This window comes from Apus apus, chromosome 23 (genome assembly GCF_020740795.1).
Source record: "Apus apus isolate bApuApu2 chromosome 23, bApuApu2.pri.cur, whole genome shotgun sequence".
Taxonomy (NCBI): Eukaryota; Metazoa; Chordata; class Aves; order Apodiformes; family Apodidae; genus Apus; species Apus apus.
The window spans coordinates 4,342,472-4,360,055 of NC_067304.1; the positions used below are offsets into that span (position 1 = coordinate 4,342,472).

General features: G+C 47.5%; 2 protein-coding genes across 3 annotated transcripts; both read right to left on the minus strand.

Moving 5' to 3' along the window:
• Positions 1 to 5,033: 5,033 nt before the first annotated feature.
• TMEM81 (transmembrane protein 81) lies at positions 5,034 to 5,834 on the minus strand. Its single transcript, XM_051639329.1, has one exon. The coding sequence runs from the start codon at positions 5,832 to 5,834 to the stop codon at positions 5,034 to 5,036; it is 801 nt and encodes a 266-aa protein (XP_051495289.1).
• Positions 5,835 to 7,288: 1,454 nt separating this feature from the next.
• On the minus strand, positions 7,289 to 17,257 carry RBBP5 (RB binding protein 5, histone lysine methyltransferase complex subunit). 2 transcript variants are annotated; one of them, XM_051638958.1, is made up of 14 exons: positions 17,201 to 17,257; positions 16,928 to 16,953; positions 16,648 to 16,820; positions 15,808 to 15,948; positions 15,174 to 15,336; positions 14,645 to 14,754; positions 14,366 to 14,485; positions 13,954 to 14,107; positions 13,775 to 13,846; positions 13,042 to 13,159; positions 12,312 to 12,381; positions 11,973 to 12,202; positions 11,077 to 11,271; positions 7,289 to 9,082 (listed from the first exon to the last, which is right to left on the minus strand). In XM_051638958.1, exons 1-14 carry the CDS (start codon positions 17,217 to 17,219, stop codon positions 9,054 to 9,056), a joined length of 1,620 nt encoding a protein of 539 aa, XP_051494918.1. In that variant the 5' UTR covers positions 17,220 to 17,257; the 3' UTR covers positions 7,289 to 9,053. The 2 variants fall into 2 exon arrangements, with proteins under 2 accessions (XP_051494918.1, XP_051494919.1); XM_051638959.1 differs by having other exon boundaries at positions 11,194 to 11,271; positions 17,201 to 17,243.
• Between the last annotated feature and the right edge of the window lie 327 nt (positions 17,258 to 17,584).

Here is a 17,584-nt window from a genome sequence, read left to right on the forward strand (position 1 = left end):
TGCTCAGAGGGCTTGAGCAGAATCTGTGGCTTTGTACACGAGTTCCACAAGGCTCAGGCAGCACCACCAGAGACAGGCAGCAAAGGCACATGTTCAGGGAGTGTTCTGCGGGAGAAGCAGCTGCAGTTTCTTAGAGAAAATGCGTCAGAACCACGGTCAGTGCTCTTTTGGAAAACGCTCTGAAACATCAGCCTAGGAGAGAGGTTTTACAAAACCAAAGGTCATGACAGAGAATTCCTGCGCCTCTAGTTGTTTCCTTTACCCTGTGTGAGGCTTAGGGAATGCCTGGAGTAAACGAGATACTGAATAAATGGCCCACAGGGGGAGGAAAAGCAGCAAGGTGAGAGGCAGCAGAGAGTGGGAAAGGAGGGAACAGGAAGGGAACAGCCCCTGATACAGCTCGATACAACCCGGCAGAGCCTGGAGCTGCTGCAGGGACCAGTGAAAGAATTAACAGATCAACGTGCAGAGGATGGAAGAGCCCAACAGCCCCATCTCCAAAAGCAGCATATGGGGTTTGTTTTCCTCTTTGCTGCCATTCAAGTTCCAGCAGTTCAGGCAATCTAGTTATTCAATTTAGATAAGCTTCAGCAGCTAACAGCAATTTAAACAGCTGCCTGTGCCTCACCACCCTGTTATTCCCTCCTTCTTTCCAAGTGCTAATGCCATTAGCAAATTGACTTCCTCCCTCACACAATCTGTCTGGCTTTAGTGTGTACAATACTAATTGCTTCCTAGTACTCAGAACCATCAGCAGGCAGCAGAAGTTTGTACCACAAAAAAAAAACCCTCCAGCTGGAAACTGGCAGCAGGCAGGGTTTGTGTGTAGTCCCTGCCATCCTCTCCTCCAGGTGAGGCAGACAAAATGGGCAGGGGTGGGGAAAAGAAGCTTAGGAACCATATTACCAACTTGGAGCAAGAAAGAGACACCTCTTTGCTGCAGTTATGTTGGGAAGAACATGGACAGATGTGCAGGGAAGAACAGGGAAGACATGCAGATCACAGGAAACGACAAGAAGAAATACAGGGATGGGGAGGGTTTGCTGTTTTGAAGGGTTCTTGCTTCATCTGCTTTCCCTGACCTCTCTGCACCTCCAACCTCCCCCATTCCCTCTCTGGGACCTTTCTTTCCCCCAGCTCAGGCTGCTCTCCCTTCCTTCTCCTCCATCCCCCAGCAGATCTGCTACTATAAACATCACCCAACACACAGATTGCTTTTAAACTCAAAAACCATGCAAGGAAAAGTGCCATTTCAAACAGCAGCTCTGCCAATAACGGGCCCAAGTCCCACCCTTTCTGACAGCTGGAGTCCCAACTGTCCATCACAGCTCTCCATCTCCAAATAAGCATTTAAAAAATATATTCATCTTTCCTGCTCCAGGCATCTGGCTCCCCTCTGAAAAAAAAAAGAGAGGACACAATAAAAAGATGAAGGACCATTTTGGCCCCCACCCTGACCTCCCCAGCTAAGCAGTGAGAAAAAGGATTGTCCTGGACCTTTCATGTCATCTTCCTGCGTTTCTAAACCGCAGCTGCCCGGCGGGATGGAAGCTCCTGCATTTACATTACAAAGTGTAAAGAGGCTGTTTCAGATGGGCCAGCTCCTCTTTGTTGATTTTAGCCATTAGCTCCCAAACCATCAAATGTCTGTTCCCCTGCTCAGGGACTGTGGAAAGAGCAGAACTTCCTGGGGGTGAGAATAATTTTGCAGGACAAATCTCCTCGTATGCAGAGTTCATTCACCGGGGTGTGAGATGAAAAGGCTGAGTCAGCAACTGCTTCAGCCTGCACAGATGAGGCTCACTGTGCTTTTACTTAAATAGATTAGAAACAGGTTTTAAGATAAAAGAAGCCAGATAACCCAATGCTGGTATCACCAGGGCAGATTAACAGTAAACCAGTGCAAACCAGGAGTTTATTGTACCTTTTTTTCACACTGATCTTCCCAGCACACTTGAGATAGAAAGATGAGTTCACCTCCCACCTCTGCAGCAGAATGAGGAAGCAATTAAAAGTTCTACCTACATGGAGCTCAGTCCCCAGTTTGGGGAGACACTGCTGAGCCTCTGAGTAGTTAGTTCTGTAGTAGAGCTACTAGCTTCAGGGACAGGGGAGGTCTTTGGCAAGATGAAGGAATTCTACATTGAGAAAAACATGAGATGAGTGAGTAGGGATGAATTATTTTTGCAACCAGCTCTCCAGGAGCTTGGTAAGGCCACATCTCAGGCTGTTTACAGCAGGAGCAGGAAGAGCTTGAGGCAAGGGAGAAATCCTGCCATTGCATATGGTTGGAGGATGCTTAGAGAGATGGTTCCTGCTCAGCCAGGGAGGACAGCCCCAAATATACCCAACAGCTCCTTGGTTTGTTTTTAGGCAGAAAGTCAAAGCAGAAGTGGAGCAGCAAAACAGGTGCTTCCTCATCGTGAGTGGGACAGTGGCCTGGGCTTCACTGACACCAGCACTCAGCCAGGGGACAACACAGGGCCTGAGGCAGAAGCAGAACCAGCCTGTGGCCAGGAAGGTCCCAGGACACCTCCACAGAAAGGATTACTTATAGAGGACTTCCCCACTGATGAAGAGTTGAGTGATTCCAATCTCTGCAGCAGAGCAGTGCAGAGGATCTCAGGAGCTCCTGGAAAGCAGATGCAGGCAGGATGGACCCATTTCCAGGGAACAAGAAATGCCTCACAGGTCAGGGGGCCAGGAGAAGGGCTACAAGCAACACAGACAGGACCAGTGGCCCCCTAAGTGTCTGCAGGTTGATGGAAATACACCCCAGGAGAGAAAGGGCAGCAGCACAGGGGGGAGCTCTGCCTGCAGAGCACAGGAAGCAAGGGACAGAGATGAAGCCAGGGAGGATGAGCCCCTAGCACAGGCCAGAGCTGTGTGCCCACCACCCCACTGCCTGCCCAGCAGAACTCACAATTCCTCTCCACACATGGTACAGGAGCTCCAGGAGCTTGCTGCAGGATGAGGCTCCTGCAGAGAGTCTCAGCAACCCAGCTGGAGTGTCAGCAAAACCAGGGCGATGCACGGGGAGCCCAGAGGGCAGAGCAGGGGAGAAGGGAACAGATGGAGACTGGCATGTGGAAGGAGCAAGCAGCCCCTGGAGACACAACACAAGAAGCGGCTGCTAAAGGCCAGGGCCTTGAGAATTGAAGAGGAATGATGTGGACTGACCACAGATGAGGATGCCCTCAGTGAGCTGGGAAATCCTGGAAGAAGGCTCAGAGGAAGCAGCACATGCTCCTAGCCAGGGAACAGAAACAGGGGAAAGCACTGCAGAGCCAGAGGGCCCAGCCCAGCAAGGACAAAGCCAGCACTGGGCACAGAGGAAACTGCACTATTGTGGAGCTGAGTCAGAGGAAACTGATGAAGTACAGAAGCAAGAAAATCTTGGACAACTGGATCACCATCCAGGAGCTTCTGACCCACAGGACCAGATCACAGGATGGAGGAAGGACATACAGCCCCTACTGTCTGTCACAGCTGTGTAGCAACAACCCTCCTGACCCTTCCAACACTGGGAAGGGACACTGCATCTTCCCAAAGGCACCTGCTGTCACTGCTGAATGGTTCCCCTCAACATTCCCAAACTTCTGCTGGTTACTGTGCTCATTAAAGTCTCCCAGCAGAAACAGGGAACTCAGTAATACTAACTACAAACTGGGGATTCAAGCCTGATGACAGACTTGTTTCTCCACTCACACACAGCTTGACAATCCCAGGGTCCACAGATCATTGATCTGTTACAGTTATTACCAACTTCCCTGTCCATGAAGATCTGGCTCACTGCATTTCATGTCTGATTAGGATTTTTTTTTCATATAGGATTCACTGCAAATAAAGTATTTACTTCTATATCCATCTCTCTATATATTGAAGCTTCTTTGTTGTTGTTCTGGTAAAGAGAAGAAATAACAGTATGCTTCAATCTTTAATGGGAGAGTTGGATCATTATTTTCCCCAGAATAGGGTGTGCCATGCATTCCTGTACATCAGTTCACAGGGAAAAAAAAAGGGGGGGGGAAATAGATTTAGTAAATATAGTTGTTTACTGTAAAATAAGAGACAAAAAGAAGAAAGAGAAGACACTTAATAGGTCCCTCTGTGGATTCTGCTGCCAACAGGGACATGATAGTCCCTGCTGAGTTGCTTCATGTTTTATACTTATTAATCATCAGGAAAAATGAGAGATCCACAAGCCCACTGAACTCTTCCCTTCCTCCCCCTTTAAAGATTTTGGGAGTGAGCTCAGCTCTGAGTCATGATTAAAATCACTCAGTTGTGTTCCCCAGCAGCAGTGCTCCAACTGAAGGTTTGAATGTGCTGTTCTACACTACAAAGGAAGCTGGACAAGCTCCAAATTATCACTTAACAATACTTTACCGTTTTCTGGGCTCTAGCAGAGGGAGATAAATCTCCCTAAAAGAAGCAGGCAGTGGTGGTGCACCCCTCATCCCCACACTGCCCCACAGCTCCCGAGACTGGACCACTTGGATCTGATGGGAAGGACACCAGGTAGCCAGGAAATTTGGTTTTTAAGCCCACCTCAAAAGCATCCTTAGTTCTTTGCACCTCTTGCTGCAGAAACACCATCTACCAAACAGCAGGTAGCTCACATCACCACAGAGTTCTGGACCAATCAGAAGAAACATGAGGAAATAAGACAGGAATCAGGATCAGAAGTTATTAACTAAGTTTAAAAAATCCACTTTCAGTTAAAATAAAGGCCAGCTAGAGGATCACAGCAAAGGAGTCAGCAGGAAGCAGGGGGCAGCTTCTGTAACTCAGTGTCCTCTAGCTCCTGTCTGGACCATTCCAGATCATCCTTTTACAGAAGGTGGAACCAAAGCCTTGCTCCATCTGGAGCTACTGTCTCAAGCTCTGGTGCTACAGCCCTATACTAACATACCAGACTCCAAAGAAAATATTTGGCAGCAAACTGTGTCAGTGGGAAAAAAAAAAACCACACCTTACAAACATTGCCATGAAATACTGCATCAGTGCTGACAGAGAGACAAGAAATTGCACTAAATCTTAGCTGGTTTATTTGCAGCTCTCCTCAAAATCCTCTGCACACAGCAGAGAATCATGCCCACTAGGGTACCCCCTATCACTCCACTTCCAATTCCTACCAGGTAGTCATAAAACACTCTTCCTTGCCAGCACTGCTGCTGTTCCTGCCCTTCTTCCTGGGCACTGTTTTCTGTGCTTCCTCCCTCCTTGTCGGCTGCTAACTTCTGTTCCCAAGTCAAGGATTTTTGGAAGTTCAGATTCACTAATTCATTCTGGATGACTCTGACCCCAAAGTAGATCCTCTTGATGACTCTGAACGTCTTCACCATCTGCATATCACACCGGTAAGTCCCTGCATCAGACTCCCTGGCAGGGGAAAGCCTGACCACAGCCTGGGAGTTTCTGAAAGGTTTGAACATCATGTCGTTCATGGTGATGAGGCTCTGGGCAAACCTCCAGGTATAGAAATAGACTTCCCTCCTAAAGCCCACCTCATCCGAGGTCAGGCAGCTGAACTGGAAGGGTTTGCCCACCGGGATGGTGAAGTGCACCATGCCACAAGCCCAGGTGGTCAGGCAGCCCGAGCGGCGCATGGTGCAGTTCCTCCTCTCTCCAGTGGCAGTCACCTCGCACAGCCTCTCCAGCTTGAAGCCCGGGCCACAGGTGACACTGCAGGACGTGGTGTTGACAGCGATTTCTGCCACGGCTGTCCTCAGCTCTGCTGGGATGGTAACTTTTTCAAAGGAAGCTACCAAAGGCAAACAGAAAGCACAGCAGAACACCCCAAGGACGGGGTGGTTCCCCGAGGTCTTCATGTCAGACACGCCTCCTCCCAAAGCCACACAAATTCATTCCTTGCACATCTTCAAACTAGACATTTCTGAAATCCCACGAGCACCATCTTCAACACCTAATCCTTCCATTAGGAAAACTCCTCCAAAACAGGCTTGAAGTACAACACTGCTCAAAGAGATGCAACACATTACAGGTCAGAATGTGACTCTGAATTCGCTTCTTGTAAGAGGGCAATTTAAAAAAGATGAAGCCCTCCCTTCCCAGTAAGATTTTACACACCACTGGAGATTAATTTCCACTGTAAAGTAGTTCCAGTTTAATTTTCCAGCCAAACTATGAAACAATAAATGTAATCACTACTGGAACTTTTAAAATGGTGTTGTTGAGCACAAGGACACCCCAGTTCCTTGTGCAGCACCCACACTTGTCTGATACTTGCATATCCCCAGATCTGAAGCACTGCACTAAGTTCCAAGGTCAGAAAACCAACATTTCAAACTCTGTATCTGATGGCACTGATGTCAAAGGCAACCTGAGCAGTGTTTTACCACTGATGATCCCCATCAACACCCAGCAGGGCTCAGTGAAGCTACTCACATCTCCATCAGCCCAGGGATGTCCTGATGTCACAGCCTGGTTGCCTGGGTCAGAACATTCCAAAGGAGAACAGAGAATTCCCCTGAAGACAAAGTGAGTCCTCTGAGATGAGGACTCAGCACAACAGCATCATGTTAGGCTCTGGACAGTCACGCTCAGACTGGAAAGGGACCTCACAGGATCCCACAGAGGAGCCACCAGCCTAAGCCCCCTGCTCAGCCTCCCATCCAGCCACTGGCTCCAGAGAGACCTGAGTCCAAATCTTCGTGTTCACCTGCTGGGTCTGGCAAAACAGACACCACTCATGTGCTGCCACTGCAGAACACAGGAGGAGGACATCCCAGTGTAATTCGCTCAGTCTGTAAGCATCCCAAAAGAGTAATGCACTGCTAAAAATAGTTCTTCATGGAAAAACCTGGTTTTGATGAAATAACTGACATGTGGTCAAGTCAGTTCCAGTTCAATGTCTCCTCACCAGCAACTGAGTTATGGAGTTATGGAGGACTTGGGCTGCCACATTTTTTAACAGCTCTGTGGAAGAATTATTTCTCTGCTTAACACTCCTTCATCTATTAAAAACAAAGACTTGTGAAGATCTAGTCTCTGTGTTTTCCACATGCAGTTGCCCTGGAAGTGCCCTCCACACCCAGCACTGTGAGGCTGCACTGGGGGGACAGGGCTTTTACCAGACCAAAGATTCACCCCCCTCTCTTGAAAAGAGACCACCAACCAAATGCCACACTGAAAAAAAAAAAACAACCACCAACCACCACCAGCTGTGGTGAAGACACAATGTTTGTGTTCTCAGTCAGATTCCTAAACATTGTCACAACATAAACCATCACCACTGCAGGGAAAAACAGAGTTACCCACGGACTTTAGGAAATAAAACATACATCTTTATTTACAAACACAGAAACTAACAGCACTGCAGTGCACTACCACCCAGCCAGTCTCTGACAAATATTGTACAAACCTACAGATACCAAAAAAAGAAGAGATGGGAGAAAATAAACCAAGGACATATACACTGTACAGAGAAGTTTTAACAGAAAGGAAGGCTGGAGCCTGTGGCAAATCATCTGCCTTCAAACAACCTAGAGAACCTTTGCCTGTGCAGCTCTGAAAGCTGGTGGGCTCAGGCACATCACCCAGGGGGGGGACTGGACACAGGAAAGATGCAAGTCACTCTCCAAGCTGAAAGAACAAAGAAAACTGATGCTGTACATGGGGGAATGGATTTCATTAAGAGAAGCAGATCACTGAACCAAAGCCTGAAATGAAAACAATTCCAAAAAAACCCTTCTGATTTAAAATAGCCCCTCTCTTCCTATGCTCATGTCTCAACCACTTCCGACTGCAAATTAACAAATCTCTTTATGATTCTTCTTCTTGGTTGTCAGTGTCTGCAGGATACTTTGAAAATTTAAATACATAGTGATAATCCCCATCATTACATCTTGGGAAAAACTCAAAGGAATTGCAGGGGAACTATAAAAGTCTATCAAACAAGGGGACCTGGGAATGAAAACTTTATTTTAACAGACAGTTGGTCTAGTACAGAGAGGTGCCAGGCTGCAGGCACTGGTAGAGAAAGTCTCTCTTCCCATTCTTACAAGGATAATATTACAAAATAAAGGTTAAAAGCCTGGCTGCCCATGAGATGTCAGCATTCACCTCTCCTACCCAGGAGTGGGGGGGAAAAAAAACCTGAAAAACTACCATTTCCATGTGGAGAAATATTGGTTCTGTATTTTCCTCTAACTTCCAGCACCCACCAGCTGAGGAGGAAGCCAGTTGTTTCTGGTAGGGCACCACACAGGAAAGCAGCAGAATAAAAGCACTTGCAAGAACAGAAAGAAACTGCCAACACAGCTTTTCATACCACGGGCTAGATGAAAGCATATAAACTGAGAGTTTCATCTAAAGCTACTTCCACTTGTCCCTTCTCCCAGAAGCAGAGTCATCCTTCATGTCTAAAATATCCACAAGATGAAGATTCATTCTTTGCCGACTTCAGAGGGTGTCTTGATTCTTCACATGAGATTCTCTATCCACCTGAGAGGAACTGAAACCTGGCACAGCAGCAGCACTTCACTGAGCATGGCAGCACAGCAGACATCACACCGAGCTCCCAGAGAGGCTGCCAAGGCAGTGCAGCTGGCACAGAGGGACTTACAGCTCACCACAAGCAAAATGAACAGCAAAGAAAGGGAGGTCTGCAGGATACACAGTCACATGGCATCAGGAATAAAAATACACACTTTGGGTAGACTTCAATCCAGGGGAAAAAAAAATATACATATATATTTAAAAGACAATGGCTGATAAGCTCTGGAGTGGCTGTGTTGGGTACCAGCTCACTTTAGACCAGGTCCATACACCAACACAAGGGCAGTCCAGTGGGTCTCTCTGCAAACTGCACAACCTGAGAGTCAGCATCCCAGACTGCTCACTGGAGAGGCAACTCAGGAGGAACAGGGGCTGATTCCTCTTCCATGTTCACCTCTTACAAAAGTCACTCCCTGAATCCATGAACAATCAGTCTGCTGTGTTAGTCAGTCCACTCTGACTGAGCATTTCATCCATTTTCCACATGATGGTGCCAGCACAGGAAAGATAAAGGAAGATAAAGAGTGTCTTCATAACAATTCTGAGATTGCACCACCTGCTAAAGAGATCAAAGACAAGTGAAATATAAGTAACCAGACTCAAACAGATGTCACCAAAAACCAGAGACAACCAAACACAGGAACTTTTCCAGAAAAAAATTATGATAGAGAACCAGATTTTTCTGGATGAACACATTTTTTCCAGAAGGAGATATAATCAAGATGCTGCCTTTGACAAAGTAAGATCTCCAGTATTTCTGCACTTGTCTTTGAGATCCCATTTTTTTTATAGCAAGTCAGACCACATTGGCAAAGCTGCATGGGAGCAGTACAAGGAAAATCTGACAAAAATCCTTCCAAACGGGGCTTGGCAAGGATGTCAGAAAAAACAAATGATGACTGGAACTCGTTTTGGAAGCCACATGGAGTTTCCAGTGCACTATCCTTTCTCATTTATATCCTTTTGTATTTGGTCATGTTAATTAGCAGCATGAAAGAAAGCAATGGACACGCCTGCTGAATCAAGGAACAGTGAGACTCCTGGTCCATCCAGCACAGCACAACAGAGCAGTCAGGATGTGGAACAGATGCCAGCAAAGACACCTGAGGATCCACACAACCCAGCCAATTCCTTACTCTCAACCTTTACAACATACTGGATGCCCCCTAATGGACTTGGGAAGCCAAAAGAGAATCACCCTGTCTGGTAAATCTCACACTAGAAGTTTGTCAGTAACTCCACAAGGGCCAAGGATGTTGTTGGCTCTCTAATTGCTGGATTTTGAAAAGTGAAGGGTGAAAGGACTAAATGGCAGCCCAGAAAACATCCACCACGTTTTTCCATGTATGGACTAAGTTTCTTTTATCCCACTCCCTTTTTCTGGCAATAGCAATTATCAGTACTGGTACAAGCAACATAACAGGAGCTGAGCAGGAAGGACAATGAGCGAGGTGGGCAGCACAGGACCAGCAGTGAGGGAAGGAAGGAGGGGTGGAAATTATTATAATCACTTCTGTAGAGTTTAAAATCCACAACAGCAGCTGCTGAGTTCAAGAAAATGCAAAATTTGAATCATCAATGACACTGTGTCTTTGTTTATGCATCAACCTCGAGTTCTTCATTACAATCTAAAACAATGGAGCTGGTAACACTTGATCCAAACATGAGCTTTCCTTGCTGTGTTTGAATGAGCTTTTCCCAAAATAAGAAGCTGAAGCAGCAAATGAGACAGATGGGGAACACTGACACTCTCTGAGGCTAAGCCTGGTCCCCAACAAAGGTGACTGCAGGAGTCCTGGTTTAGTACATGAGCAGCAAAATATGACCCAAAAAAAAAAGGATAAAAGTCCACAAAACCCATCCCCAGTTACAGCAGCTGCACTTTCTGAAAGGTAACTACAGCTGCTTTAAAGCTTGGGATAGAAAATTCAGCTCCTAAATTTTATCTCAGGATTGTTTTTTCATCAAACAAACCATTATTGATGCTCCATTTCATAGTTCTGCTGACAGAACCTTTCTGCTCTTTATCACTCTGCCTTGTATTGATGGCACAAAGTGTCACTTCCAGCTTCAGAATCCTTCACTATTTACATTTTTCCCCCCTCAAAATCGACCAGACAAAACCCAAACAATATCACTGTTCATGTAAAAGTTGACAGTGCACCATCCTCTCTCCTTTATAGCCTTCTGCAGATGGTCACGTTCATCAGCAGTGTGAGGAAAAAACACCAAACCAAACCCTTCCATCTATTCCATGACAAATTATTGAAGAAAAGATTAGTTACCAGAAGATTTGTTATCATTTTGAAATAGGGCTCAACCTCTATTAAAAACTCTACATGCTCTTTATATCCACAGGCATGGAGAAGTTTTATTAGAAATCCTGCAAGCACTTCTACTTGGGAAAAAGGACAAATGGCACAATTTTTGCCTATCCTTGACAGCAGGGAAATATTGAAGTGAGCAAGTGCCACCTGGGCAGGTCAAATGCTATGACTAGAGTCAGGGTGTGCACAAAGCAAGGCCACCAAGCAAGGCAAGGGTGTTCCTTACCTGTCAAGGGCTGTCCCAGCTCCGCCTGCACTTTACCCTTCGCTGCTCCTTCCAGAGGTAAAGAACCTCTGTCCCCTTTGTAGAGTTTCGGTTTAAATGCAGAATCTTTGTCTTTACCTTTTGATCCTTTAGGCCTGCCTGCTTGCTTCTTCTTGGATTTACCATCTCCCTTCACACCCAGCAGCGGATGGACTTCTGTGGAGAGACAACTTGTTACCAGAGTGAATGATTTCCTGAAGATGTTGCTGTTATTAAGTATTACGATCCCATTCTGGAGCCTCCAACATAAGAATATGGAGCTCATGGGGTAAGTCCAGAGAGGGCCACCAAGATGATCCAAGGGCTGGAGCAGCTCTGCTCTGGAGCCAGGCTGGGAGAGTTGGGGTGTTCAGCCTGGAGAAGAGAAGGCTCCAGGGAGACCTTAGAGCAGCTTCCAGTGCCTGAAGGGGCTCCAGGAAAGCTGGGGAGGGGCCTGGGACATGGGTGTGGGGTGACAGGACTAGAGGAAATGGATCAAAACTGGAAAAGGGGAGATTTGGGTTGGACACTAGGAGGAAATTCTTCACTATGAGGGTGGTGAGACCCTGGCCCAGGTTGCCCAGGGAAGCTGTGGCTGCCCCATCCCTGTAAGTGTTCAAGGGCAGGTTGGATGGGGCTTGGAACAACCTGGGCTGGTGGGACGTATCCCTAGATGATCCTTAAGGTCCCTTTCAACCCAAACCATCCCATGACTCTACGATTCCCAGTTTGCAAATGCCAGGAATAATTACAGAGTTGGTGGCCATTAATAACTGCTGCACAGTCATCTCCTCCTTCCTGTGAAGGAGTGACCTTCTGGTCTTCAGACCATCTGAAGTGCAAAATTAGGCATTAAAACAACAGCAGCTCCTACACACCATCATTAGGTACTCCTTGGAGTTCAACGTTGGTGGTTTTGGGCTTCTTCTTTGGTGCCTGAGGTCCATCGGAGGAGGACTGCCTCTTTTTCTCAGAACCTATTCCCTCATCAATTAAAGAGCTCTGAACTGCATCTGGTGGAGGTCCATAGGGGTTTTCTTCTGGATCTTCCACTTCAGGAGCAATGGGTAAGTAAAGCAGAGCCTTGGAGTCCTCCAGTTCTTCATCACTGCGAAGGAAAAACATTTCCTTTCATTTAAAACTAGGAGTTACTATATTATACAGGGAATCTTAGTGGTATCTTTTGTATTGAAACTTTAAATAAAACATTCTTGCACCTGCTACAGAAGGCAGCAATGGGATCCACACTGGTTACATCCACTTCTTCATCTTCTGCAGCATCAGCACCTAAGAACCAGGGGAAAAATGTGAATTAAAGGCAGTAAGGAAAAGACAAACTACTTAAAAAGATGGTGACTGGCTGTGCTTAAATGTCTAAGCATACAGAAGTAAAAATTAAAGTATTTCCTCTTAAATCCATCAGGTATTTATTTTCTTTTCTATGTTCTATATAGACCTATTGTTACAAACCACCAGTAATGAAGCTGGATAAATTATTTTAAATATTCTAGATGTTTTGCTGTTTTCACTCAACTAGTTCTAAATCAGATGAGATTTATTTTCGTGCTTAACTCCCACAAGCCTTCCATAGCACAATTTTTTGGCACCACCAAGTGGCAGGTTGTGCTGCTACTGACTGAGACAGCACTGCTGCTGTTGAGGAGCTGTGATCCAGGGCTATTTTTTACTGCTTAAGTACATATTGGAGAGGGGAGGCTTTCCTAAAAAAATAAAAATTAAAAAAAGTTGCATTTCCATGGCAGGAACCACACCCTGTTTAGTTCATACATCTTAATTTATCCACTTCTGATTTGTTATTTAACACTCACATGTATTACTGTGACCACCAGTTTTAATTTTACTGTCACCACCAGTTTTAACTTTTATTACAGTTGCACAGTCAGGGATTACAAACCAGTTGCTGCACAGCAGCTCCTTCTGCAGTACCTGTCTGTTCTGGCTCACTCTTATCTTCATCTTCAATGTCAAACTCTGACTCTCTCTCTTCGTATTCTACATTTTCATCCAGCTCTTTGAAGTCAGGTGCAAAGGCACTCCAGTTTTCCTAAACCACAAATTCAGAGGGATTTTTACCTCATGCAAAGGAACAGCAGCCACAGTGAGGACTCCTGCAATCACCACCTCATTCTGCATCAAAACTCTCAAGCCACGTGCAAGATCACAAAAACCAAGCCTCACTGGAGGCTCCACAGTCACCTGGCAAATTAGGAACTGCAGGAATGAGGTCCTACTGAAAATATGACACAATATTCCTTAAATATTACAATGTATGTAATAATGACACCTAAAAGAAAAGATGCATGTTCATGTTTAGCCACTTAGTTTGGGCCCATTCAGATTTCCTGCACTTGAAAGACACATTCAGGACATCATTCCCACTTTTTTTTTTTTTTTGTTATTAAGGACATTTATTTATTATGAAGGGCAATTAAATGTCCTTGTGATTATATTTAAGATCTAATGCAAAGCTTAACTAGTTCAGCAACTGCAGCACTAGTCCCCTCCTCAGATTCAACCAGATGGCAAACACAGGTCAGGTTAGGCAGGTGGGCCTAAAGAGCTTGTTGGATGGGGATTTAATAATGGATTTCAACATTCAATCTACCAGGATTGGAGACCCCCAAGGAATCCTCTTAAGGAAAAAATATACACCACTTACCACTTGATTCTGAGCCCAGATGGACACAACACCACTGGAAATGGAAGCTATGATGGGTCGGACAGGATGCCACTAGATTTACACGGAAGAGAAAAGAGGAGGAGCTTAATTGGTAAATGAAATGAAGCTTAGTTTTCCAAAATAACAAGAAACATAGTAAGAGCAGACAGTTTTCTTACTGCTACATCCAAGAGCAGCTCTCCTCTGGTCCCGTGGAGGATTTTCACTAGGTTTCCAATACTTTTCTCCCAGATGTACAGGGCGTGTTGTCGTGCTGAACCTGCCACTATGTATTCACCGTCACCAGAGAAACAGCACTTCTTCCACGGTGTCCTGGGTGCAAAGACAGTGTCACAAGCTCAACAGCAGCACCACAGGGAGGATGGAGGACTCTGGAGTTGGCTTGTTCTTCACCCACAAATACTTAAACTTGAATTGTGGCAGACAGGTTTCAAATGAAATTATCTGTCCATTACCCTGAACAAGATACCGAGCCACCCTTTCCTCCAGAGCCTCCCACCCCTTTGCTTGCTGAGCACACAAACCTAACTGTTTCATGTCAGGCTGAGCAGCCATTCTGCTGCCTCCTACCTGTTCACCAAGTCCTGCAGCTTCTGCATGGGCTCAGGTTCCCCATCTCGTCCACAGGTGAGGATTTCACGGCCGTCGTACACCCTGATGATCCGGTCAGCTGTGTTTATTAAAAAGCAGCTGCAGGAGGAAGGGCACAGAACATATATTGGGTTAAAAGGCTAAAATAAAAAAGAATCAGAATACGTTCCATTAAACAACTTGGGGGGGGGGGTTAAGACTATCCTATAGCTTGCAATTCATCTTTCAAGATACCAGTTGATCAGTGAAGTAACTCACCTTCCTTTCCGAGCAAACTCAATCGATTTAATAGCTGTGGTGTTGCTGGTTCCAGTTGTGACTCTGAAGGAAGCAACAAGATCCTGAGTGTCTGTTTTTAAGACCAAGATCTGAAGATGAAGGAGACAGGAGGCAATTAGTGTCTTCATTGTATCTCATTCTCCTTCTGGTACCTTGCACCTTAGCTGCTAACCCTGGCAAGAGAAGCCTCAGCAATCTACACAGGAATAGTTGGGATTCTGCAACTGCAGTTTCTGTGACATAGTAATTGGTTTATTTATACTGGAAAAGAATCCAACAACTATGGTCAAAGTCAACAGCAAGACAAAGACCTAAGTGAGACAAAGACTGTAATCTAGAGATCTTCAAAGATAAAGTGTGATGCTTTGTCCAGAAGATCTTATCAGCAGGACATCAACTATTCAGGACACCTTATTTGTACATCGAAACGAAGAACACAACCCAGAAACCTTAAGCAACTTGGGAAAAGCAGGAAGTTCACAGCCAGTGCTGCCTGCTAACATCTCACCTTCCCCTTGGCATTGCCTGTATAAATGTATTCCCCTCGCCTGTCAAAAGAGGCCACAACATTGAGGTCAGAATCATCATCCACAGGCAGGACAACATGTTTGGAGTCTGACAGCGTCAGCATCACCGGCGCCGACTTCATGGGACAGACCAAAACTCTGTTTCTGAAAAGCAGAAAAAGAACAATTCAGAGGTTTTGGGTTTTATTTTTTTCTCTGAAGTGTCCAGATTTAGAAGCAGAAAAAAAAAAAAGCTCAATCTATATCAAGAGATCCAGGATACTTCTGTATTTTTATTATCTTGTGTTTGTTACTTTGATGACAACACGACATCGAGCTGGTGTCTATTTCATTAACTTTCCTTCTCTGGAAACTTCTCCAAGTTTATGCAGTAACTTGCAAACAAGAGGTTCCCATACACATTCCCAAGAACCCTTCTCCTGTATAATCTCCTCCCTTTCTGATGTTTCCATAATAAAACAAACCATAACAAACCCAGTTCGGGTTCTAATCACAACAAAGAAGGTGCACTGGCAGCATCGACCAGGTTTATTGAAACAACACCAACTGCAACATTTCAATAATCACCAGTTCTATGAAAATAAGAGCATTCGACCCTCTTTTCCCAGGACTTACTGGTCTCGAGGGTGATACTGGACTTTCAGGATGGGTGAAGGGAATCTGAACCTCTGGTCGCAGTCTCCGGAGAGCACGTCCCACTGGGACACGATGTTGTCTGTGGACGCGCTCACCAGCTTGTGGCCATCCCGGCTCCAGCTACAGTAACCAGAGTTGGAGTAACAGTTACTCCTCACACGTGCAGAACATACACCCAGAGTTTCAAATGACCAGACCAAGTTATCAGACTTAGATACAGAATCACAGAGTGGTTTGGGTCAGAAGGGACCTTCAAGATCATCCAGTTCCCACCCCCTGCATGGGCAGGGACACCTCCCACCAGCCCAGGTTGCTCCAAGCTCCATCCAACCTGCCCTTCAACACTGCCAGGGATGGAGCTTCCACAACCTTCCTGGTCAACCTGTTCCAGCATCTCACCACCCTCACAGCCAAGAATTTCTTCCCAATAGCTACTCTAAATCTCCCCTCTTCCAGCTTAAAACCATTACCCCTCGTCCCATCACAACAAGCCCTGGTCAAAAGCCCTGCCCCCAGCCTTACAAATCTGTGTGAAAAATAACCTAACACCCAAACACTTAGTGGGCATTACAGGTTTCCAAATTCTCTCAGAGGGAACTGTCCCAAGCTGTGTCTGAGTTTCCCACAGGGGGCTGGCACTTCAGCAGTCCCCACACCCGGGCAGCACCTGCTGCTCAGCAAACACAACCACCAGAGAATTTGTAACACAAACGAGAACAGCCTTTCACACCTCACGCAGGGCCCAGGAGCTTCATTAGGGAGTAAACACCGAGGTCAGCTTTTCGGAGGGAAAAAACCCCGCCCCCAGCTGTTTCTCACCACAAGGAGCAGACCGGGTGGATGTGAGCGCTGATGATCTTGGCGATGCCCCTGGTCAGGAAGTCCCAGATGACGATGCGCCCGTCGTTGCAGCCCACGGCGAGGAGGGTGCCCCAGCGGTTGAAGGTGCAGGTCAGGGCCATGCTGATGCAGTCCAAGGTGCCGTCGGCCTCCTGCGGGGAGAGGGCAGCGCAGGGGAGGGCGGTCAGCCCCCCGCCGGCAGCGGCGGGCGGGCCGGGGGCGGCCCCGCGGGGCGGGGCGGGGAGGGCGGGTGTTTTACCTCGGGGTAGTTCTGGCCGAAGGACTCTGCAACGAGACGCAAAGACGCAGCTTCAGGGGGGCGCTCCCACCGCCCCCGCGGCTCGGACCCCGCCCCGACCGACCCCTCCCCGGCCTGACCGACCCCCCCTGCCCGACCGACCCCCCTCCCGGCCCGACCGACTCCCCCCCCGCCCCGGCCCGACCGACCCCCTGCCCCGACCGACCCTCCCCCCCCGGGCCTGACCGACCCCCCTCCCCGGCCTGACCGGACACCCCCCCCCCCCGCACCCACCGAGCAGCTCCAGGTTCATCGCGGCCGCCGTCCCGCTCCCTGCGTCCCCGCCTGCGAAGGACCCCTCTCTGAGGGGCCTACGTCGAGCAGCCCCGGCGTTCGCCTGACGAATCCCCCCCGTTCCCCTCCAACCCCCTCGGCCCAGCGGCGCCCCGCAGCTCGGTTCCTCCCGACCCACGGCGGCCGGGAAGAGCGTTATTCCTTTCCGCGGGGTCGGCGGGAGGGGGTTGGGGAGCGCGGCGGGGATCAGGCGGCGCGGCGGGCAGCCCGGCGCCTGCGCGGGGAAGGCCCCGGGGGCGGAAGCGGCGGCGAGAGGCCGCAGGGAGCGGGGGGGGCAGAGCCGGGACCAAAACATCAGCGCAACCATCATCGTGAACGGTGCGA

Bases quoted from the DNA above. Each gene is read 5' to 3' on its own strand.
- TMEM81 (XM_051639329.1), bottom strand. From the start codon at position 5,834: ATGAAGACCTCGGGGAACCACCCCGTCCTTGGGGTGTTCTGCTGTGCT.
- RBBP5 (XM_051638958.1), bottom strand. The intron at 14,108-14,365 runs GTAGGAGGCAGC...CTTTGCACCCAG, and splicing joins CTGCAGGACTTGGTGAACAG to GACACCGTGGAAGAAGTGCT. The intron at 9,083-11,076 runs GTAAGGAACACC...TGATCTCTTTAG, and splicing joins GCTGGGACAGCCCTTGACAG to CAGGTGGTGCAATCTCAGAA.